We start from the raw sequence: 23,801 nt of genomic DNA, 5'->3' as shown, positions 1-23,801 counted from the left end.
GCCCCCCTGCAATGACAGCTGTCATTAGTGTCATCCCACAAATACAGACACATATTGCAATGATAAACATCAGTGTTCATTTGCTCATATCGGAGTTGTATTTGCCTGAGAAGCTATACTTGCAATAAGGAAAACCTTGATACAAAGTAGATGTAAAAAGGGGTCTATGGTGTCTGTAATGCAGCCTTAATATAAATGTAAAATGGAGTGTTAGTTAGCAGGTATTGGCCTGGTAATGGCTATAACAATTCCATGAAGTATGATGACGGTTGCACCAGGCTCTTTACTTCTACGTCTAAACAGGTCTGTCCGTGTTTCACCCAGAGACTGGCTCCAGTTTAAATATTTAAGTTAAATAAGCTAACTACTTCTCCAAGAGGACGCGTGTCTGTTCTCCCCTCTCGCTCCAATTTTTGTCCACATTCCACCAACTTCTCCTCCAAGCTATAAATATCCGGCCATGTCAGATTGGACGACAGCGAGGGAGAGTTAGTGGCTGTGGAAAAGAGAGAGGGAAAGATGGGGGAGGTAAGGATAGATAGATGGGGGGTAAATGGGTAAAGGGGGAGAGAGTTCGAAGCTGTGGGGGGTGATTTTAAATGAAACCAGGTGTGTTGTGTGACCAGTGAGAGGGGGTAAAAAGAGGGTAGGAGGGGGTGTCTGGGGAATGTGTGTGAATCTATGCAAGTTGTTGTTCCGCCTGCGATTTGGACGGATCTGGAATTTGGGCCGCAGACCAGGAATTTGCATCCTGGGGGGTTAGTGTGGGGGGTTGGTGGGCGGGTGGAGGATGGCAGTGCAGGGGGCCAGAGGGGGGGTGGGGGTGGGAGTGGGCTGTCCCTCTCTCCTCTTTCTCCCTCTTTCCCTCTCTGTATCCCTCCCCTGTAGGCATTCAGCTGCTCCAGCTGTTGATCTCCACACTCACTCTCTCAGGGCCATAGAGGCAGGAGCAGACAGGACAGTTCTCCACACAGACGACTCTCAAGGGACCACCACAGGACAGGAGAGGACTTGCGGGAGGGACAGACAACTGGACACTGAGGTAAAAAGAGCATGGAAGCTGGTCTACACTGGTTTCAGAGTAACTTTGTCTATGTGTGTGTGAGAGAGAGAGGGAAGGACAGAATGAAAGAAAAGAGAGACGGAAACTAAAGGTTTGTGTGTAAAAGAGTTGGTGGCGTTTGTTAGTGTGTGACTGTATTACCGTATGTCACAAAGAAGAGGAGAATCGAGAAGCACCTCTAACCCACATTTTGCAACTAGTGGGGCCGTACACATCACAGTTACACCATTGCTGTGCTCCCGACTTTCACGACTACTGTTGGACACACTTGTAACAACGTGAAAGCAGAAGTTTCCAGTGTGTGTGTGAGAAACCCAAGTGTATGATGTGCTGTTTGTGTGTGTAAGAGTGTGTGATTTGTAACCGTGTTGTAAGAGAGAACGTGTGATGCCTGCTGTACGCCTGTGCCATGTGTACTCAGTAGTGAGTGAGTTGGAGGAAGAGAGAATGACTAATAGAGAGGAGGTGTATTTGTCAAACCAGCTGCGTAAAAAAATGTGTGTGGAGCTCTGACAATTATTTCTGTTTAATGTCACGGTCTCTCGAGTGTACTCATTCTTCCCACTACCTACATTTATGAATTAACTTGCCAGACTCAGAGTCAGTTTGGGTTAAAGTGAAATGCTGGATAGGGTTGCCTTTCCTGTAAGAGGTAAAAGACAGCTGTGAATTACCATATGGCCACACAAAGAGAAACACCACCCATTAAACAAGGGAGACAGGTGTCACTTGAGGCCACTAACACAAGGGTGTATACACACTCACCCACACACATGCACGTACGCACGTACGTACGTACGCACGTACGCACAAACACACACACTGACTGTGCGTTGCATCACAGAAGAGAAGGACACTACTCGGCTGTTCTCCCACAGACCCCTCCTGTGCCTAGCAAGGCTCCATTTGAGCACTGTGTTTATGTATGCCTGATTGCTAACATTTGACAGCTTCTCGTGTCAGACTGTCGGGCTTGGCAGACTGCAGGGGTCCAGGTGGAGCCTCCTGGGTAGGGAGCAGTGAGGCCTGGCGAGGAGAGTCACACTTCAGGGGGCTGACCTCTCTTTCTGACCCTCAGTCCATCATTTCAAGCCCATAGACCCTCTCTCCACCCCACCCCACCCCTCCCCCATCCCACCCTCCACCACTGTCTGGTCGCTACTGCCCAGATCCTGACCTCAACCATGGGAGAGCAGGCCAGCTCCAGAGGGAACTGTTCTGTTTTATTATGGTCTATGATGGACACTTTACCACCAGTTACTGTCCTGCACTGTATATGGAACACTTTCACCCCAGCAGTTAAATAATTCTAGTTGAGAGAGGTTGTGGCCTCTCTGTGGCAGGTTCAGTGGAGCAGAAGGAGCAGAGCCCAGCTTGAGAACCCTGGCCCACCATGTTAGAGAGCAGTTCCACGCACCGCAGAGCAGAACGGAACAAAGATGGCTATGTATACATCACAAGACAGCGCCATCTCATATTTAGTGTGCGTGGGTGTGTATGAGTGTGTGTGTGGGACCATGTGTTCCTGTATAACTGTGTGTGTGGTCTAGTTTCGTGTTTTGCCTCATCCCCTTGAGGGGACTTTTATGACTGTTGATATTTTGCCTGGTTGGTAATTCTGCTGACTGTGTGGATTTCAGGAAGATGTGAGTCTCCCATAACACATACTAATGCCAGTACAAGTAAAGCATCATGTTATCAACACAACATGTACATAAAACGTTTCCGTGAACTTTGATGTGAAAATGCTGCGGTGATACATCAATAGCAATATCATTCATATAACAAGATAGAGTGTATCGATAATCCATGATTTCTTTACAGTAAACAATAAGTAAATCAAAATTCACAGTTCTCACTGGATCACCACTAAGCTCCTAACAACAGAAAGAGTCACCAGGTCATGAGTCATGACATACAACAGAGGTTATAGAACCAGTAGCATCTTTACTCCTTCAGCCAGAGGCCTGTGGCCGGAGGCTTGGCACCAGCTGTCCAGCTACAGTGAACCATTGGAAGAGGGCGGACAGGGGGTGGTGGTGGGGGGGTTCCCAGAACCCGATACTCTGGGAATCACTGCCCACGGCAGGACACCACTGCTTGGGAGCTGGAGCCACATCCTCGCCACGGGCATTCCAGAGGTCCACTGCCACTTAGTGATCAGTGGCACCAGGCTCTTTGCTGCCCACAGCCAGAGGTGAAGGAGTGACTGGATTGGTGGTTTGAGGAGTCACTGTTTGTTTTCTGGTGGTTTTAGGTCATATTTTTCCTCTGTCATCGAGGAACCACGGTGCCATTGCACATCGTTGTGGCTATCACACGAGAAAGGGAAGTTTATGAACCAATACATGTTTCATGGGTATCATGTTTACATCTCAGTTAGGGTTCTATCCTGTAAAGTTTGGGTATTGCTTAGGCTTTCCTCAAGTGATGCGACTTATCGGGTAGATTCATTTATAAATGTTTCCTTTAAAGATTACAATTGTACTGGAGCATGATGTCATAGGGTAGGCATCTGTGAGGCATTCCACTTGACTCTGTGGTCTTGGGTCTGTCTCAGTGAAACAACAATGAGCAGTGCGTACTCTGTCTGTGACCTGTGGGGTTTTTCCTGGCCTGGGAGTGTGTGTCAGACTGTGTGTGCCGCCATCAACATATCAACCCCTTGGAGTTGTGGTACTGTGTGTTGTGTGTGTATGTGGGTGACACTGTGTGGATCAGGAAGGCTGCGATTATAACGTTCCTCTCCGTATATTTTGTCTGGAGCGTAGGCTCACTTGATTTTTTTTTGCACAAACAACGCCCACTTCGAAATGTTTTACTGTTGTTGAATTTGGCCTGTTTTCTAATTTTTTTCCGTCTAGCTGAAATAGAGGATTTATCTGTCTAAGAACGGTCTCTCTAAACAGTTATACATTCACTCTCCAGGAATATGAAATGGAGGATAGATGGGGTGTGCCCACTGAAAACAGGGGGCAAAGCCTGTCTCAGTTCTCAAGATACTCAACACTGAATACCTCACCGCTGGGGACTATGAATGTCAAACTCCCAGACACATAGCAGGGATATTTGCAATACAAGAGTGTGCCAACCAGACTAACAGTAGACACCCATGCCAAGGACTTTTAGGGAATCTGAGGAAATTAATGTCCCAGAATTGGCAGATAATACTGGATTTAGTATACTTTCACAGGCCTGACTCTGCTGTACTGTATAGTAGCTTCTGTTATCGTCAGAGGAGTTTTTTTAAAATAAGAGCATTCCTAGTCTGCGTGTATGTCTGTGTGTGTGTATTCCTGGTCTCAGCAATAGTCACCAGGTCTGTGGAAACAGAAGCCTGTCTGTGAAGAGCTACAATGAAAGTATTTTCATGTTGTTGATTTAGTCAGTTTCAGCCGATGGATGGAGTGGTGTGCGTAATTGTTTACATTTCACCTGCAGGGGGAGAGCAGCTTCCTCTCAGGAATAGTCATACTGGCCGTCATTCGGGCAAAAGTTGTTTGATGAATTAGTGAATTAGTGATACTGTGAATTACCTCGAAATGCTCTGTACTGAATGTTACATTGAGAGAGTGGATTTACTCACTTCAGCTGAAACCGTCCCAGTGTATGATGAGGATGAATTGATGCCTGCCTAAACATTCTCAACTCCAGAATCTCTTTTTTGTTTGATCCATTTTTCTCTCCTCTTTCTCTCTCTCTCTTTTTCCTCTGCAGATATAACTGAACTGTCCTGAGCACCAACCCGACACCTTCACCAGAGGCATTGTGACCTGTCTCAACAAACCAACCAACCGTGTCCAAGTGTGTCTGTGTTTGTGTGTGTTTGTTTACGTGTGCCATTGTGTCTCATATCCAACCAGTTAATACGTGAGCATGCGGGGTATCTGTGTTCCAGTCTTGTGTGTGTGTGTGTGTGTGTCTGTGCTCCTTCACAGCGCTATTTCACAGCCGTCTACAGAAAGTGACACGTACACGGTAAGGATGGATGAATCTTTCTCGCTCTCAGTCTTCACCGCTCTCTTCTTCCTTTTCCCTTTGCCTTCTCCATTTCATTTCCATCATTTGTCAGTCAGATGACATTACCCCCTTCTCCTCTGAACGCGCTCTTGACCTCTCTATCTTGTTTCCTTCTTTGACATGAGCCCCCCACACTTCCTCCTCACATCTGGCCACTGTTCTCTGGGCACATGCTCTACAAGGCCGGCCTCTAGCCAGAATCATTATGGCCTCTGTCGGACAATGAGCAGCTCATGATGTGACATGAAAATAACGTCTGCTACCAAAAGGTCATCTGGATAATCAATTTTCTCCCTTTATTTATTTCTCTCTCTCTGTCTGTCTCTCTGTCTGTCTCTCTCTCTCTCTCTCTCTGTAGGAATGCACAGATGGGTATCAATGGGATCCTCACACTCTGCACTGCAAAGGTATAGCTTTCCACAGATTTGGAAACTGTCGAGAAACCCAGACAAATGTAAAACCACAGACTCCATTTCTCATGGACTTCTGACACGTCATCTGTCTCTCCTGTATCTCTCCTCCCAGACATAAATGAGTGTGAGACAATAACGGAGGCCTGCAAGGGGGAGATGAAGTGCTTCAACCACTACGGGGGGTACCTGTGCCTCCCCCGCTCCGCCTCTGTCATCCCAGCCCCGGAGGCCTCCAGCCAGGCAGGGCCCAACCTGGAGGGCCCAGTCAGCGAGCCCTTTAACCCCTGCCCCCTGGGCTATGAGCCCCAGGGAGACAGCTGTGTCGGTGAGTGCCTGGTGGGGAGGGCAGCGGGGGTGGGAAGGGAGACGGGAGGGGAGGGGGAAGAGGAGGGGGAGGGGGGGTTGGTCAGAGCGAAGGAGAAGGATGGTGGGTGGGTGGCGGCCTCTGTGTCAGAGGTGGACAGATGGCACTGTGGGACGTTGTCGTGGAGGACTGCAGTTTGGGAAGAAACAGGTGGTCTCAGCAGGTGTCTGGGCTGGGTATTGTGTCGACTGTGTGGGTGCTACTGAATATCTGTGCATGGGGGGTGGTTAGGGAGCTCTGGAATTTGGAGATTTCCACATGAGAACAGCTGCTCAGTTTTATAGAACCGAGAGTGGTGAAAGAGCCAGTTGTACTAGGGGTTAGGGGGCGTTTGGTGTTCGTTTGCAATGCATGAGACTGCAATAATTGTTCAACATTGTGTGAGATTCTCAGCTGTTGGGTGCTTGACCAAAATGGGGACATTACCATGGCTACAGTAGCCAGGTGTTGTGATGTCACAGTCTGCTCGGCCCACAGTTTGGTATGAGGCTTCAGACAAGTCTTCTAGGATGTTGTGGTTTCTCACTGCTCGTCATCACACTTTCCTCTTCTGTCTGAACACACACACACACAGATGTAGACGAGTGTGAGCGTGATGAGCACGACTGCCAGCCCAGCCAGCAGTGCATCAACACTCCAGGGGCTTTCACCTGCCAATGTCCGGATGGGTACCGCAAGGTTGGCACCGAGTGCATTGGTGAGACACTCTACTTAGGTCCTACACCCCCCCCCCCCCCACACACACACACACCAAACCACTTTAGTCAACAGTCTGACTCATGTTAAATCGCTGCATTAGTTTCAGCCTCTTCATTGTCTTAAGGATAGCAGTCATCTAAATGTACTTGACTCAACACATTATTTCCACGCCCAACCTCACCCTCGGTGGAAATGAGTCTGAATGAGATTCGTGGTCTTTCTCTCCTGTTCTCTCTCTCTTTCTGTCTCTTTGTCCTCTCAGATATTGATGAGTGCAGGTACAGGTACTGTCAGCACCGCTGCGTCAATGTCCCTGGGTCCTTCTCCTGTCAGTGTGAGCCAGGCTTCCAGCTGGCCGGGAACAACCGCTCCTGCATAGGTGACACACAATGTCTATGTGGTTTTCATCATGCAAATAGTCAATCCCAACATCCAAAACAACACCGTCATATTAATAAAAAATGGCTTCTCTTCCATCTTCTTTGGCTGTCAGACGTAAACGAATGTGACATGGGTGCCCCCTGCCAGCAGAGGTGTTACAACACTTATGGCACCTTCCTCTGTCGTTGTGACCAGGGCTATGAGCTGGGGCCTGATGGCTTTGCCTGCAACGGTGAGTACAGTCTGTACTTTGATCCGTCTAAGTACAGTTAGACGGTTCAAGGGTACATGAAATTATTCAAGGGTTCAAGGGTACATAAGAAAGGACAGCCATGTTCTATAAACAGCCACCTCCTCGTTGTCTTCTGCCTGCAGACATAGATGAGTGCAGCTACTCCAGCTACCTCTGCCAGTTCCAGTGTGTAAACGAGCCAGGGAAGTTCTCCTGTGTGTGCCCAGAAGGATACCAGCTGCTGGGCACTCGGCTGTGCCAGGGTGAGTAACCTGTCCTTCATATCTTCCTCGTCTTCTCCATCCCTTCCTCATCCTAGTTTTCAACACCATCAAACAAACCTCATATCTGTCTGTCTGTCTGTCTGTCTGTCTGTCTGTCTGGCCCTTATTGTCTTTCCCACCTAGACATAAATGAGTGTGAGACGGGTGTACACCAATGTACGGACACACAGACCTGTGTAAACATCCACGGAGCTTATCAGTGTGTGGACACAAACCGCTGCCAGGACCCATACGTGCAAGTGTCTGACAAGTGAGTCTCTCTCTCTCTTCACACACACACATCTTTTCCCCATTATTAAACTATGCCCTGGACCCAAATCTCTAAATATGATCAGCAAAGCCCCAAATAATTTCTTAGATTGCTCCAATTTCTTTTTCCATGTTTATGTCCAATTCAGTGACCTTTCCCGCTAAAGTGTGCCAGGACAATTAGAAACCTATTAGAATGCTGAAACAAGTGTTAAATTGCCAACATGTGTGGGACAGGCAATAATACACAGTGTATTTTGGCATGAAACATATTCAGATACTGTTGTAAGTCATCTGTCTTAGTTTTTGAATGGAGAGCTAAGCACAATGTAATGCATTCCCTCTTGTGGTACTGTTGTGAATTACACTTTTCACTGTATCTAGTTCATCGGACATTTAATCTGTTTTGACGTAACATTGAACATATGACTGTACTATTTTAAAGTACAAAATGTTTTCAATAAGATTTTTGGAAAGGTCAATTAGCTATTTACTTCCACATATTCATACATATGTGGCATGTCATGTAGATGTACAGTAAGCCATGTAGGAGGCTCATGATCACATCCTGTCTCCCTGCTTCCTGCAGCCGCTGTGTGTGTCCTGTGACCAAGCCTGCATGCCGAGACATGCCCTTCTCCATCGTCCACCGCTACATGAGTATCACCTCGGAGCGCTCCGTCCCCTCTGACATCTTCCAGATCCAGGCCACCAGCGTCTACCCCGGGGCCTACAACACCTTCCGCATCCGCTCCGGGGACGACAACGGGGACTTCTACATAAGGGTGAGTCCCGTGCTAGTTACGGTGCCTCAAAGGACTGCAGCGCCCCCTGCTGTTCTGGGGCAACAATGTACATACGTGTCCTCCAAATGAGCCTTACTCATTGTTCAGTGATCCCCATTCAAATTATCTCCCTGTGTCTCTCCTTTAGCAAATCAACAACATCAGCGCCATGTTGGTTCTGGCTCATGCTGTGACTGGACCCAGAGAGTACACACTGGACCTGGAGATGGTGTCGGTTAATCCCCTGCTCAGCTACCAGACCAGCTCCGCCCTGCGGCTCTCCATCTATGTAGGGCCTCATGCCTTCTAGAGGGAAGGAGAGTCAGTGACAGAGAGAGAGAGAGAGACAAAGAGAGAAAAAGAGAGAAAAAGAGACAAGAAAGAGATGAAAGAGTACATGGAATCGTATAGAATTGAAGGTGTGACAGCCCACTCAGTTTACTAAAGGAAGACCACCGTTCACTGTTCAAATATGGCCCACTTTTGTATGTCTTTGCTGTTCTGTGATCTGCAAAGTACATCCCACACCCTTTGTCAAACCACACCCGTAGAGGAGAGTAATAGCAGATAAAAACAAACAGGATTTTGTATGACTAAAAGATGTGTTTGGGATCGAGTCCAGCGCTGCGTATTTAGATCATCAGCATACATATTGTTTCAGTTCCCAGCCTCTCACCCTCCCACTCCTCTATGCCTGTTTTTCACTGTGTCTCATTCCACAGAACACCTGTCACAGCACATCGCCCTATGGTGAATGTGAACGAGAGCAATATGCAACGCATAATTCATTATTTTTTTTATGTGAGCAGGGAGATAAAGTTCCATCCGAAATGTGTTAAGTCGATGTCTCCGATCGAGTGAAAGACTCCATTCTATCATCACCAGCATCTCTCATTATCCATTATCATCATTATCTGCCATTCCCATTTCCAGTCTGTCTAGTCTTGCATCAAACAGTCACTCCCTCTTCCATCTTCATGCTCTATCCTTCCCTCTGTAGCAGGTTTCACTGTCCTCATCCATGACTCAATAACCACTGAGCTCAGCCCTCCTCCTCCAGCCCGCCCCAGGCCCCTCTCCTGAATCTGACCCAAAACTCTAACTCTCAATCATTACCATGTGTAGTTTTGTCCCATTACTGATTATTATGTTGTATTTTGAGGGGGGATACAGGAAGTGATACGAAATAAAACAAAACATTTTGACATTTCTGCTATCATCTTTAAACTGCAATAATTTCACATCCTCTCGCTATCTCTCTCGGTCTCTGTCGTTATATCTCTCTTGTTCTGTAGACGTCCCAACATCTCATCCGGCCCTAACCTCTGTTTCACCCTCCCCTCCGTCTGTCTTCATCTCACTCACAGTGGTGTGATCACAGCCAGCTGACCTATGCGAGATAGCTGGCTTCTCTCCTCCACCTAACCTCCAGGTTCACTTGGCTCATGATGCTCTTCCCCACAGCTGAACACATGACCAGGCTTCCTCTAGCGCTGGAAGAATATAGGACACAGGAGAAACTGGCTAAACAGACACAACGGCTCAGCTCATAAAGGATTAGACGGAGTATCGTTCATCCCAATACAGAACAAAACCGTTTCTGTGGACCCTGTGAAAAAAGTTGTAGGGAAAAAGAGTGGGGAAACCCCTAATTTTATCGTCCACTACCTTCCTTCGTGCTGGCTCCGCCCAACCACACAAACACAGGCTGACCCATACTCCTTCCCTCTGTCCTCACTCCGGGGTGATGACTCATACGTCACTCTTACGCAATCAGCCAAGAGCTCATCGTGTATAGCCACCAGGGGGCAGTATGATACACAGATGTCATTGCACGGTGAGACAGGAATAGTAACAACAACCTAAGGTGATGGAATCTACTGGTTTTGTAACCTCATTGTCTCCTGAACTCGCTTCTCCACTCACATTAACATCTGAACTGGGAGGGAGAACTCTTTTTAAGTTTGGATGTAGCTCCAACATACACTGGACACACACTGCATGTACAGTAGTCACAGCACACGTATGTTGAAATACTAACACACTGCCACAGCAGATGGCATGGGTATGGCTCATTTTAGCTATGGGCTTGGTGGTAGAGATCATCAGACCTGACAGAAAGATGGTGTTGAAGGGTGAGGGAACAAGGATAGGGGTGGATGTGGAGGCAGGCTGAATGTGGGAGGTGTGTGCGTGTGCGTGGGTGGTTGGAGTGTGCAGAGTGGTGGTACAAGTCCCCTGGCACTTCCTGTTGGCACTTTGACAAAGAAATAACCCAAATTAAATAGTATCAGACTGTACCAGCACACTGGGGAATGGACAAGCAATATGCTGTATTATGTGTGTGGTGTGTGTGTGGGGGGGTTTGTGTGTGGTGTGTGCTTTCATGTGTGTGTGTGTGTGTGTGTGTATGTTTGTGTGTGTAGATGAGTGGGTGTAGTGTTGGGGGAGTCAGTGGGGAGCGGAACAGTGGGCACGTCTCTGGCACCTTCAGCAAGGTATGACCTCATCCATGGACAAGCCCTCCCAGTGGGCCGGGGCTGGGAGTAGGAGTTGGGCAGGAACCTGAGGAACAAGCACCTAACTCCGACACCATCCTGTCATCCAGCAGATAATTTACATAGGCGTCCCTGTATTCATATGGCACGTCTCCCTTCCGACCAAAATGGTGTGGGTGCTGCTTCAAGTCAACCGAATTGTAAATGGATTCAATAATCGGCTGTGAAGTCCTGGGGACATTTTCTGCCTTTTCTGGGTTAGTAACAAGAATGTTTACATGAAAGTATAAATGCACATTTGGTATGCCTTGTCGTTGGCATTTAGAGGGCTAATCCATCCTATGGTGAAATGGAGTGAAATAACCTGTGTTACAAAAGCTCCTCACCCCCCCCCCTACACACACACTGACCTATGTGTATTTTTATCAAAAGGCTCCAGTATATGCAGTGTCATTTCCCTCCACCCCCTTCTTATTATTGAAACTAGTCCATTAACAAAAATAGGAAAGCGCTGTGGAATTCTGAATGACATCAATAACAACTTTTACATAGATCATTACAAAACAAATAAACAAACATGAGTGAGAGGAGAGGGTAAGTGAGGGGTTGAACAGGAAATATGTTTATTTTAGAGTCCCCATTTCCCTAAATAGAGTTTGTGGGTCTATATATGGAACCCCACATGGATAGAATCATGACAGTCAGAAATAGTATTCTAAAAATAGCAACAGGTATGAGAAAACATCACATCAAGCATGACCTTAAACTTGTGTAGACACATTCTGCACCTACTGAATGGCAACTCGTTCTTTCAATGTAATTACATTGACCTCTTAATATCACACAGGAATTGAGATTACAATGCCCTCTAAATGAGGCATGACACGGACAACAGGAGTCGCTTGTAATTTGAAACCAATTAGCCCACCATGTTAATACTATTAGTGATCTAATTGCTGGCTATGTAACCAGGAGGTCAGTTCAAAGTCTACATTTCAATTCCATGTGAATGAACACGATGTGGCTCGTGCAGAACAGCTGCTGTACTGCACAGTATCTGAATTCCACTCAGCCACTGTCCTGGGAGTTTGAAAGGATGAAAAGCTTCCAAAAGTTTGGGAGGTTTTCATTCTCATGGTACTGTCCCGAATCATTTATTGCGGGGCCAAGCTGGATTAGAACGATTTTAGAATGATGTGGCGATGAAAAACCACACGTGTACTGCAGGGGTTTGTGATTGGAACGAAACGTTCATTGGCCAGAAGGAATGCACACTAATTTATCAATTTTTCTCCTCTCACAAACCAAGCGAAGGTTAAAAAAATATCCAACCTTCATGGGCCTCAACCCCCCTTGCCATGTCTACCCTACCTTCAATGTCTTTACTCTGTGCGTAAATGTGGTTACTAAGAAACGACAATGTGTTGCCAGGGGCGCGTGGGTGTATGAAGGCTGAAGGCACGCCCTGCAAGTAGGTATATCAGGCCCAGCATTAAAAATAACAGAAATAAACTTAATGGAGGTATGTTGAATTTACATATGGTATTTGATATCCCAGTAAAGTTATATAAGCAGGCTGCATTTGTTTACAGCCTCCAAGCCAATTCCAGGCGCTTAACGTTACACGTAAGTGGCACACCAAAATCATGTTGATGGTGAAAGATTCTTAGTAAAATAGATATATAAAAACTACGACTTTACATTATAGAAAATAGGGTGACTACAGATTTTGTCAATGTGCGTGTGTGGAGGAAGGGGGCAGTGTTAACTCATTTTAAAGGCACGTACAAGCACACTTTCACTCGCTCTTCCTCATTCTGTCTAATCCTGCTCACTCTCTCCGCAAACCGTTATGCAACATCTTACTAACTCATAGTAGGGTAGTTGGCTAATGTATCTCTCACCTCCAGGCAGTCAATAGTATGTTAGATCGTTAAAATACCAAGCAATGTATTTTCCGTTGCTTGCCAGTTCATCCTTGACCCTTTGTCCAAAACGAAAGAGAGGGAGGTAGAGGCAGAGACAGACTGAGGCTCAATGAAAAAAGAAAATGCTGCTAGGTCTCTTATGATGTCACATCTACATCACATCACCATAGCAACCCTGCATCAGCACCAACATATTGAAAAAGTGGAAAGAGACAGAATGTCTGTAGTGGAATTAATTTTAAAAAGAGTCACTAATCTAAACTGGTGGATAGCATGGATTCTGTGCAGAATATATGTTTCTGTTCATGATTTAATGCCACTCTTTAAATGCCACATGGCTTTTAAAATGTTATATTTTAAAGGGGAAGTAATCAATGTCATTGCATACCTCAGACACACCTAAGCAACAATTTCTCTGCCCCTCTGTCTGCCTTAGAAGTGTACTATTTGTTGGCCCTATTGTCCTTATTCTTTCTTGGAAGTCCATTTAAAGATATTGAGGGGCTGATGAGTTTGACACCACAGGTAAACAGCTGCCCTCCTCCCACCCGTTTGCCATATGTGCTAAGAATAGACTTAATATTGAAAAAAAGAGCGAACAGCACAAGACTACCTGTTCAGCATCACCAGCGACAGGAGGGAGGGAGTGAGAGCGAGAGGAGGAGGGAGGGAGGGAGAACGAGAGGAGGAGGGAGGGGGGGGCTAGTGGTGTAGAAACAGTGAGTGAATGTATGTGTGGGCGTTTTTATGGTTTACTTTCACTTATGTTTTCGAATGGATCTGACTGCACTTAAACCAGACACACACAGACAGGCAGCAACAGTGGGAAACAGCTGTCAGAGACACACCGATACCTACTCTCATACATGTGGGATGTTGCAGTCATACCCGTTGCCTTGTGTAACAGTTTCTTTGTCTCACAATAGTATGGCTTTACTGTCACTTACTGCTATGCTGTCAGACTCGACTGATGGAGACAAACTCACACTTGTGTTTCACAACTGTCGTCTCCCTCTACCTCTCTCTGGGTTTCTCAATTTCTTTCCTCAACGTTCGTTTTCTCCAGGTCCTCTCTCTCTCTTACTCTCTTGCTTCGATGCAGGAGTGGGAGGTGTTGCTAGGCGACAGATTAGCTCCTTTCTTTCAAGAAGCGGAGACCTTGATTCTCTGGGTGTAAAAATAAACACCAGAGAAAAGAAAGAGTCTTAAGAAAAGGGACAAGTATCCTTCACCTCTGTAGCGAGAGGGGCTGACATTTTGTTGCCCCAAAAGTATTTTCTGCAACTCTTCCTCTCTCTCCATTTAGTGTCTCTCCATTGGTTACACTGTTGGCCCAGTGTTGGGAAATAACTACTAACTATTAATAATTATTTATACATATATGAAGTAATCCCTTATATGTTAAAATAAGTGAACTATTCTTCTCTTTTTGGCAGGTACCAAGCTGAGGACAAAATTGATTGGGACCATTTCTTTTTGTGTTGATGCTCAAATGGAAATGAAGAAACTGGAGTTACAGGCTGTCTGACACTTTCTCTGAGGACTGACGACTAAGATCTCATCTTCTCATATTGCAATCTTGTATTCTATGCTCGTCTCAGCCAGGGTCTCACTATATGAAGACTGTCAAAGGAGTCAGCAAGTATTAATGGATAATACATGAGACCACCAAATCAGGATGATACAATTATCCCTAACCACAATGTTCATGTAACCACCATGATTTTATGAATGAGAGGAGATAGTTCATGTTCTTGTGTGATTTCCGAGGCATTCATGTCTGGCATGGAGCCACAAGACACCCTAATTGGATGCATTTGAGCCTCTTTGCTTTCAAAGAGAAGACCCTCTTCTCTGCAACCCCCTGCCCTCCACACATCCGCCTCTCTCCCACCGTGTTCTCGTCTCCCTCCCACCTATGATGCCTACACTCCCCTTTACCATAATGGACGGTATTATCCTGACAGCCACAACAATAGAAGAAATGACAATCTGTTCAGGCCACTGGTGAGCCAACACAGTGTGTGGGACACCTTAAGTGCCTCTGAAACCGCAGCATGGAAAAAAACAACTTTGAGTGTTTTTCTATTCCGAGAGCCCTTTTATAAAAATTCTATTTTTGAGGGAGATAACCTGAAAATATCCTTCCCACTCAACTGTTTCTCTTGCATCTGATTTACCAAATAATTTGATAAAATCATTTATCAAGGCTATAGTCTAAAAACGAATAAAAACAAATACATTGGATACAGTTATTGATGATTTTGAAATTAAAAGAACATTATTTGTGTTATTTGGTGCACTAGGTCATGTTCATTCTCTTCCATCTGACTGAGCTGGTTCCCTCGGCAAGCTTCTTCAGTGTTTCCTGGTTTTATATAAAACCTTTGACTTAAGATGCAAAACTTTATTACATTTTAGAGGGTCACTCAATACTTTGTCCACATGGATGGCCATCCATGATGTCACCTCTAGTTTGATAAGCCTAAATCGTCGGTTTCGAAGTTAATGCAACATATCAAAAGTGTGGTATGTGGGTGACAAATCTATTTTAAGCCATAAACATACAAAACATTCTAAAAATAGTACTCGCTGAAGCTGCACTTGTGGGCCATCCTGTGAGTCCACCTGTCAGTCACTGCTGAGAGCCATTGTCAATTTCTAGTATGGCACTCACTCACGCAGGTTAGCAACACGGATCAATATTGCGTGGCAATTGCTGGGTTGTGCGCTCCTTCATACCTATGTATATTTATCGGTCTTTGTTTTACTGTAACTTATGCTTTCATAATCGTTTCAAGCCTGATTCAGGCAGAGGATTGTCCAATAGCGTCACTGCAGGACCTAATTTTTAAACATGAAATAGAGCCCTATAGCCCTATAGGGTTTATCTCGGAACACTAAAACGCTATATAATCTATAAAGTGAACAAGCACGTTATCTGGGAGCAAGAAGGCCTTAACAGTCTTATACAAACCAGTACCTACCCAATGAGATACAATGCACCATTAGTCAAACATCATTTTACAGCACTACAGGTGTAAGCTATTCTGACTAGACAGCAGCTCTAGACTACATTCCGCTCAAATCGCCTTATATGGAAGGGCAACGCAGTTTATGTAACCTATACACCGCAATTAAAGGTCCCTCTATAAGTATTTGCTCATACCCACGTGATCATGCTCTTCGTTACATGCTCTTTTGGCACAACCGTGACATTAATCGCAGGTTAGTATTTTCATTCATAAAAAGCGACTCGTTCTGAATTTGGCAGTGTAACACTGCCCCACTCTCTCGCTTCCCTCTCTCCAGCTCTCTGCCATCTATTCTCTTACACATAAAATCTGGGCTTCGATGTGGGCTCCAAGCACTATGCATTGCCATACATGCGATGAAGCCGTGGGGAAGGAATGCGAGAGGATGTCAGTATTGGTTTTTCCTCAGTGGTCATTGTCAGTAAAAGGTCCTGATACGAAAACCCTTTAGACTGCAAGACAACTGGGTTATTTGGTCGGTAGAGGTATTGGATAAGAGAAGAAAGTACTGGCAGGGTGTCAGACATAAAAGCAGATTCTTCTTTCGTATGCATCTTGGTTACAAATCCCCAAATCCCCCCTCCCCTTCCATACACCGGGGTCCGGTGACTCCGTCTACGTTTTACGTTTGTCTCCGCCCATTACTCGGTTTTGTCCAAATCGGGCTTTTTGCGTCGCCGGAGCTCCCGATATCAAGCCAACGTCATCACAGTGTAGAGGGTAGAGCTGACGTCGAACTAGAGTCACCGAAAGGAGAGGGCACGAGAGGGAGGGGGGAACGGGAGATGGGGAGCATTTCACCATTGCTAACATTGATATGAACCATAACTCCCCCTCAGCCCCCCTCTCCTCTTGCCCCCCCTCTCTCTTTTACGTCGGTGTTGGTGCGTTGGGAGCCCCCCTACTCCGGCGGAGTCCCAGACTATATAAGTTACAGGCGAGCAGAGTCCCCCAACCAGATTTACGGGCTCCGGACTTCTGGGCGAGAGACGGCTACCAAAGCCGCCGAATCACTCATAGGCTACTCGGAACCGGAGGAGAGACATTTCAGCAGCCGGCCAGCATCTGAGCTGGACGCTGTGGCGGAGGCGAAGAGGGAAAAGAAAAGGACAGGAGAAGGTTTAAAGCCTTACTCTGGAATGAGTTGAAATGAAAGTCCAATAGCACACCACTACAAGTTATATCTTCCTCTGACACCTGCGCTTGGAGATACACCCTGACCTCACTTGAAGCACAACGCAAAGGCTAACAAGTGTTCCGTACAGTTTTCAGTTACAACGGGTTTTGATAATTCACGGTATCTGGCTGCAATGTATCGATCAACTAAGGGAGCGTCCAAGGCTCGAAGGGACCAAATCAACGCAGAGATTCGGAACCTGAAGGACTTGCTGCCTATCACAGATGCGGACAAAGCAAGACTTTCATACCTCCACATCATGTCGCTTGCCTGCATGTACACCAGGAAATCTGTCTTCTTCTCACAAGGTAAGGGTTTATTTCCCGTCAACACATTTGAAAACAGGCTATCCGCTACGCTATTGGCCGATGCGTAGAATCAACAGGTGCCAACATTTGGGCAAGAGTTGATTAACTTCATTGCTATATATGTGAATATTACTTTTTGCAATATGTGTAGAATGCTATACTGGTAGAATTTTAATCTGAATCTTAAAAGCTCCCGTCGCCCTGTGTTGCAATCCAGTGCTGAAATGTTGTAGTCGCTGTCCATGGTTCTGAAGTATGCGCAAGGCAGCATCGATTTACGAAGCAGTACTATTGCGATTGTCACATGTTGGCACGTGAAAGCTACACGAAATTAAATGAAATGTTTACATTTCCTCACTGTAGAATCGGGAACTGCTGGCAGTCTCGAGGAAAGCGCGAGGTTTCTGTCTTTCCATGAGCTGTCGGAGTTGGTGCAGGAGATGCCGGGATTTCTGCTCCTGTTAAGCGGGGAAGGGAAGCTCCTGTACCTGTCGGACAGCGTCTCCGAGCACCTCGGACACTCGATGGTGAGTCTACATCCACAACCATCGTCTACGCTATTGTACAAATAGTTGATATAATGGCAATTTCAGTGATTTGAAATCGTGAGTTTCCTAATGCTTTCTCAATCGTTTTTTTTAGGTGGATCTGGTTGCCCAAGGTGACAGTGTGTATGATATCATTGATCAGACGGACCACTTCACCATGAGGACCAACCTTGCAACTCCCACTTCACCTGAGACAGGTAAGACCCTTCATTACTTTAGAGATTGCAAATCAAAGATCCATATCATTGCAATCCATATCTTCGTTAAGATGATGTAACAATGATCTGCGTTTTTAATGACTTTCTTCCATTCTGTCATTTTCCGAACAGATCGTCTGTTCCGTTGTCGTTTCAACACCTCCAAGTCTGTGCGCAGGCAGAGCGCTGGGAACAAGCTGGTTCTGATCCGGGCCCGCTGCCTGTCTTCTCCTTCCTCCGCTGCCACCTCCGGCTCCTACTGGACCTCCAACCCTGTCTGGGTGTGCTTCTGTTCCCCTCTGGAGCCCCTTCCAGCCCGGCCCAGCCCTGGGGGAGAGAGGGACCCCGCTTCCAGCCCTCCCCCTGTTGAGAGCAACTTCCTTCTAGCCTGCTTCCAGTCCGCACATGGTCGCGACATGAGGCTGCAGAGCGCACACGACAGGTGAGCTTCTACATGAACGAGATCATCCACCTGTTGCCAAGTAAAAAACACTAGCAGTGCCCTGTCAGTATGTTTGGTGGGATGATTTATTGGTCGTATGGTTTAGTCTCTGTTGGTTTTGACAAGTCATCAACTTAACCCTGCGTTGTGTCCGTCTGACCTACAGTGTGAGTACGTACCTGGGCTTCGATGTGCCTGCCCTGCGTTCACGCTCCTGGTACAGCCTGGTCCACCCTCAGGACCTGTCCCACGCCTCGGCCCAGCACTGCAGTCTGTGTGAGTATACCACCCCCTCACTTTTTCCACAACAGACACACACTGATACATAATTTGCCCACCCACGCACAGCCCACATCGACCCTATGAGCAATGCTGTGAGTGAGATGATGTGTGGACAGAGACATGATACTGACCCTGTTATCTGTTGTCCCCCAGTGAGAGAGGGAGGCGAGGGCAGGGCTGAGATGGTGGTGCGTGTGGAGGCGGAGGACCACTCCTGGGTCTGGCTCTACATGGTGCTTCAGCTGGAGGAAGGAGACTGCCCCATCAGCAGCAACAACTTTGTCATCAGGTACGGCCACTCCACATGCTCGACGGAGCACACCGGGAAGACCATCAGAGAGCCGTTGCATAGTTGCTGTTGTAGAGGAGAACATAGACGTTTTGGAGGGTCTCACTAACCTTCTTTGTCTTTCTTTCTCTCCAGCGAAGCGGAGGCGTGGTCTGTGCGTCAGCAGCTGAGCTCTGAGCAGACCCAGCTGACCCTGGTTCTGAGCACCAGCACCGGACAGGACAGCCTGGGCCTGCAGTCCCCCGACACCCTCTCCAGCCCAGACCAGGTGTTCACGCCCAGCAGCAGCGGCCTGTCCGCCCAGTCCTTTGACTTCAGCACAGCTGGCTGCAGCGTGGGCTCATCCGACGAGCCAGGGGGCACCAGCGTGGAGCCCATGCAGCTGGAGCGCGATCCCCGTTCCAGCATTTCCTCCCTGGAGGAGGACACCTTTTTCCAGCAGCAGCAGCAGAAGAAGAGTTCTGACCCCGCCGAAAGCCCCTCTGTCGCCTCCTCCCCTACCCCGGTTACTGTTGCCACTGTGGCAGATTTGGACTTCCTTACCCAGAACATTCTTCTGCCCCCTTCGTTCCAGCTCGACCCCCCACTGCCTGTACTGCCCCTCCCCCTCCCACCACTGCCCTCCTCCCAGGTCCAGCAGTCCAAAGAGTTTGTGTGCACGCCCCCCTACACGCCCCAGCTGGGGTCGGGCTCCAGCTTCCTGTTTGGCGAGCCCCTCTTCAGCTTTGACCCCACTGGCACCACCACTCCCCCGCCTTCCACAACCACAGCCACCTCCACCACATCCATCGCCCACTCCGCCTCCCCTTCTGCCCCTCCCACCACCGCCTCCAGCCCTGTTCCCCCTACCAGCTTATCCACCCTGCTGCCCCTGGCCCTGCCCATCCCCTCCACCGATCTGCTCTTCCCTGTAGAGCCCTGTAGTGGCCTCTATGAAAAGTTGCCCCCTACCCCTGATAGCCCTGGAGATGGGGACTGCACAGTGATGACCCTGCCTGAGGTCCGGGGGCCCCTGTATGTAGACGTACCTCTAGGGCCCCTCCAGTACCCCCCTGAGGGTCTCCTCACCCCCGAGGCTTCCCCCGGTAAACAGCCCTGCCTCTCTTTCTTCTACCTGGAGAGAGAGAGGGAGAAGGAGAGGGCTGAGATCTCTCTCCTAGCTCAGCACATCAGCTCCCTAGCAGAGGGATTCTACCTGGACCCTCTCTTATCCAAGCTGTCTCCGCCTTCCATGTCTCCCTCCTCCTCCCCTTCCTCCCCCACCACAGACTCCTCTGGCGTTGAGTCAGTTCACATGCTAGAGGAGTTTTACCCCATCAAGGCATGGAGAGGCCTGGACTTCCCAATATTCCCCGATGACGATGACTCTCTGTTTGAAGAGAGCATCTTAGAAACCCTTCTAGAGGACTTCACCTCCTCTCCACCCCTCTCCCCCAGCCTCACCTCCCCCTCTCCCTCCTCTACCCCTATGCCCTCTCCCTCCCTCACCGTGTGCTGGCAGCCACCCTCCAACTTTGAGGGATTCAGCCACTTCTGTAGCGTCCAATCGGCGCACTCTAATTCCAGGGCCGGGCGCGGGGCGGCCGTGGTTGGCGAGGCAGGCGCGATGGTGGCAGAGGGAGAGGGGCTGGTAGAGGAGGCCATGGAGATTGAGGTGGTGGTGTCATCACCCCTATCCTCCTGCTCCTCTATCCCAGAATCCCCTCCCCTGATCCTCACCGCCTCCCCCTACTCCTCACCTGCCCCCACCACACCCGTCACCCCGCCCGCGCCCGCGGTGTCTTACGCCCAGTCCCTCCTGGAGGAACTGGCCGTCCTGGAACCCATGTTTGGGGCAGGTGCCTCGATCGCCCCCGGCCTGGGGCAACAACCTGAGTTGTATCAACTCCAGTGTCATCCGTCGCCACAGTGCTTCCACAATGGTAAGAATACGTTTTTTTTTGTTGTTCATTTGATAAATCAATAGTGAAGTTAATAGTGAAGAAATCAGTTCAATAGTTTGTCCTTGAATTTGTCATGCTAATGATCCCTCTCTTTCTCTCTCCTCTTTGTGTTTCAGATGGGAGTGGAAGTGTTCCTCCGTTCTAAAATAAGTCTGTGACTTACTTCATTAAGTATGGCATATTGTCATATTTCGTGGAGCCAACTTTTACTGAAAAGTGAAAAATATCAAAGTGTATAAATATATACATAATGTATATACAACTAAAGGACTTTAATTCCTTCATGTCTACTGAGAACAAAGATTGACTTAATATTTTTGTTCGTTCATTATTCCATGTACTAATATTTAAAATATGGTGCAACATTTTCATGATGGTGCAATATTACTCTAACTACATGGACCCATCACTGACTGGGTGTTGAGTCCATGTGGTGCCTGCCAGCTTTGCTGTAACCTGAGCTTCAGAACTTATCAAACAGAGACCATAACAAACTCTTAAACGTTTAAAGCGCCGTTTAACTTTCAGACGCGTATCTGTATTCACTCGTAGTGAAAAAACTGTTGTGATAAAAAATATATACATTCCTTCATATCTTAATAAGGAAATAACTTCTGCTTGTAATGCAGCTCTGCAAACCCAAACCGCAAATGTGTTCAAGTCTATGTTTACAAATATTTATACTACTACTACTAACAAGAGCTAACAGTGATTCACTAAAGGAAAAATATTTTTTCCCCTCAACACCCCTCAATTTAATCTCCAGAAAAAGTCTGATTCCAAGTCCTCTTCTCCTTGACAGCACCTTAAAGGCCACGTCAAACGCACAGTCAGTCTCCTAATCAACCCTTTCAGACACTTTGTGCTTTGAGTTTGCGGCTGCTGCTTAGACATTTGACTTCATGTTTATCTCTCCATTACAATCTCGTGTATCAATGTGATGTGCAAAACAATACAATACAAAACATGTTAAAGAGGTCCTGGATCGTGCTTCGAGAACAAAGAAAGAAGATTTCCCTGCCTTTGACAAGAAGGTATAACTAAATGGAGATCGTCTGGAAGTGAACACCACCTGTGAGGGTTTCTGTGTGCTGAGATGCCACAGGTCCACCTTGTAGTACTGTACATTAGACTCTGAATGTGGGTTCTTCAGGTCAGCTCTGGCCTGGCTTGAGGAGGCTGGATTCTCTCGCAGCATCAATATTTGCAATGCTGGCAGCTTATAGCAGCTCCTGTGTGCCTAGCACAGTCATGACCTGCTGAACTCTGAACTCTTGTCTATCCACGTCCATCCCTGAATGGACGGTCACATCGCTGCTCCCCAGGGGCACAGTGTTGTAAGGAGGCACAACTGACTCTGTGAATGAGTGATTCTTCTTTTTTGAGAGGGGTTAAACATAAGGACGTTTTGTTTTAAAAAATGAAAAGAGGGACGGGGTGCTATTTCTATTCAGTTGTTAAGCGACACGGGATGAGAATGGTACTATTCCCATGGTGTCGACACGCTAACGTAGAGTTGTCTACGGTCAAGTAAAAGGATTGATTCCTACGTTATAGCTATTACAATGCTAAGTTAACATATGTGTAAAAGTATTGTTTCTGTGATATTGAAAAAAGTATTGGGGTGTTCAATGCATATGCACTATGTCTGTGGATATTTACATATGCTTTTTTTGGCGAAGGTTGTACACATTTGTACATTTGTACGAATCAAACAGTCTGTACATACGAAATACATTTTTATTGTAGAAGATGGAATATATACATGATATATTACCGAAGAATGGACATTGTGGATCAGTGTTCTCTTGTGTTGCTTATAAGTGTATTTGATTGTCAAACAAATGCATTTATATTAAAGTGCACTTAAAGCTCTGTCTCTCTTTCTCTCTCTTTCTCTCATCCTCTCTCTGTGTTGTCACTGTCAGTCTCCCCCGCTCCTCCTACCTCAGTATCATCATCACCCCTCCCTCTCCTGCGATCCCTCCTCCGTTTCTTCCCCTGGAGCGATGTCCGCTCAGCAACAGCACTGACGCACACACATGACGAGACAGTATGAGACACTATCTGACTCAGACTGACGCACACCCTCCACACCGAGGCTCCGCTCGCACACCCAGGCCTCCCACTTAAGCAGGCGCGCTTGCACACGCACACACGTACGCACAATAGCGTGGTGACGTATGACCCAGCCCTTCTCCACACCCCACATCCCCATCCCTCTCTTTACAAATCACAGCAGCCCACACTTACTCCATGTACCTGCTACTCTGACAGCGTTCTGTGAGGGTTTCAGAACTCCATATATGGGCATTCCTGTTCAGGAGCATTGATTCAAGCAGCCCCTTCTATTCTAAGGCTCTCGTTCAGGCAGGAGGGGAGGGGAGAAGGGGGAGAGAGAGCAAGGAGACAAAGAGAGGAAGACAAAAAGAGAGGGAACGAGGGAAGGAAGGGATGGAGAACGTGATGCCTTAGAGACTCATGACAGGAAGGTATCTGAGAATCATAGAGCGTGAATTAATGAAGGTGAAACCATTGATGCCTGCAGAGCATCACCACCTGGCATCTTTGTCCACTGCCCTTCACCCCAGTATCCACGCAGCTTCAATTCAAAAGCAGCTCTGCTGAACAAGGCACAGGCCCATATAAGGCGAATTTAACCTA

General features: G+C 47.3%; 2 protein-coding genes across 3 annotated transcripts; both read left to right on the top strand.

The window, feature by feature from the left end:
* Positions 1–921: 921 nt before the first annotated feature.
* Positions 922–9,697, top strand: efemp2a (EGF containing fibulin extracellular matrix protein 2a). Of its 2 annotated transcripts, XM_067247437.1 has the most exons (12): positions 922–1,042; positions 4,781–4,867; positions 5,002–5,041; positions 5,442–5,490; positions 5,609–5,821; positions 6,435–6,557; positions 6,822–6,938; positions 7,053–7,172; positions 7,316–7,435; positions 7,580–7,706; positions 8,295–8,490; positions 8,639–9,697. In XM_067247437.1, the coding sequence occupies exons 5-12, from the start codon at positions 5,653–5,655 to the stop codon at positions 8,798–8,800; spliced, it is 1,134 nt and encodes a 377-aa protein (XP_067103538.1). In that variant the 5' UTR covers positions 922–1,042; positions 4,781–4,867; positions 5,002–5,041; positions 5,442–5,490; positions 5,609–5,652; the 3' UTR covers positions 8,801–9,697. The 2 variants fall into 2 exon arrangements, with proteins under 2 accessions (XP_067103538.1, XP_067103537.1); XM_067247436.1 differs by having other exon boundaries at positions 4,781–5,041.
* Positions 9,698–17,261: 7,564 nt separating this feature from the next.
* Positions 17,262–21,282, top strand: npas4a (neuronal PAS domain protein 4a). Its single transcript, XM_067248307.1, has 8 exons — positions 17,262–17,436; positions 17,800–17,963; positions 18,079–18,181; positions 18,314–18,623; positions 18,790–18,899; positions 19,059–19,194; positions 19,330–21,116; positions 21,254–21,282. The coding sequence occupies exons 1-8, from the start codon at positions 17,262–17,264 to the stop codon at positions 21,280–21,282; spliced, it is 2,814 nt and encodes a 937-aa protein (XP_067104408.1).
* The last annotated feature ends 2,519 nt before the right edge of the window (positions 21,283–23,801 follow it).

This window comes from Osmerus mordax, chromosome 12, assembly GCF_038355195.1.
Source record: "Osmerus mordax isolate fOsmMor3 chromosome 12, fOsmMor3.pri, whole genome shotgun sequence".
NCBI lineage: Eukaryota > Metazoa > Chordata > Actinopteri > Osmeriformes > Osmeridae > Osmerus > Osmerus mordax.
Note: the sequence above shows the minus strand (reverse complement) of the source record. Positions and strands in the feature narration are given on the sequence as shown.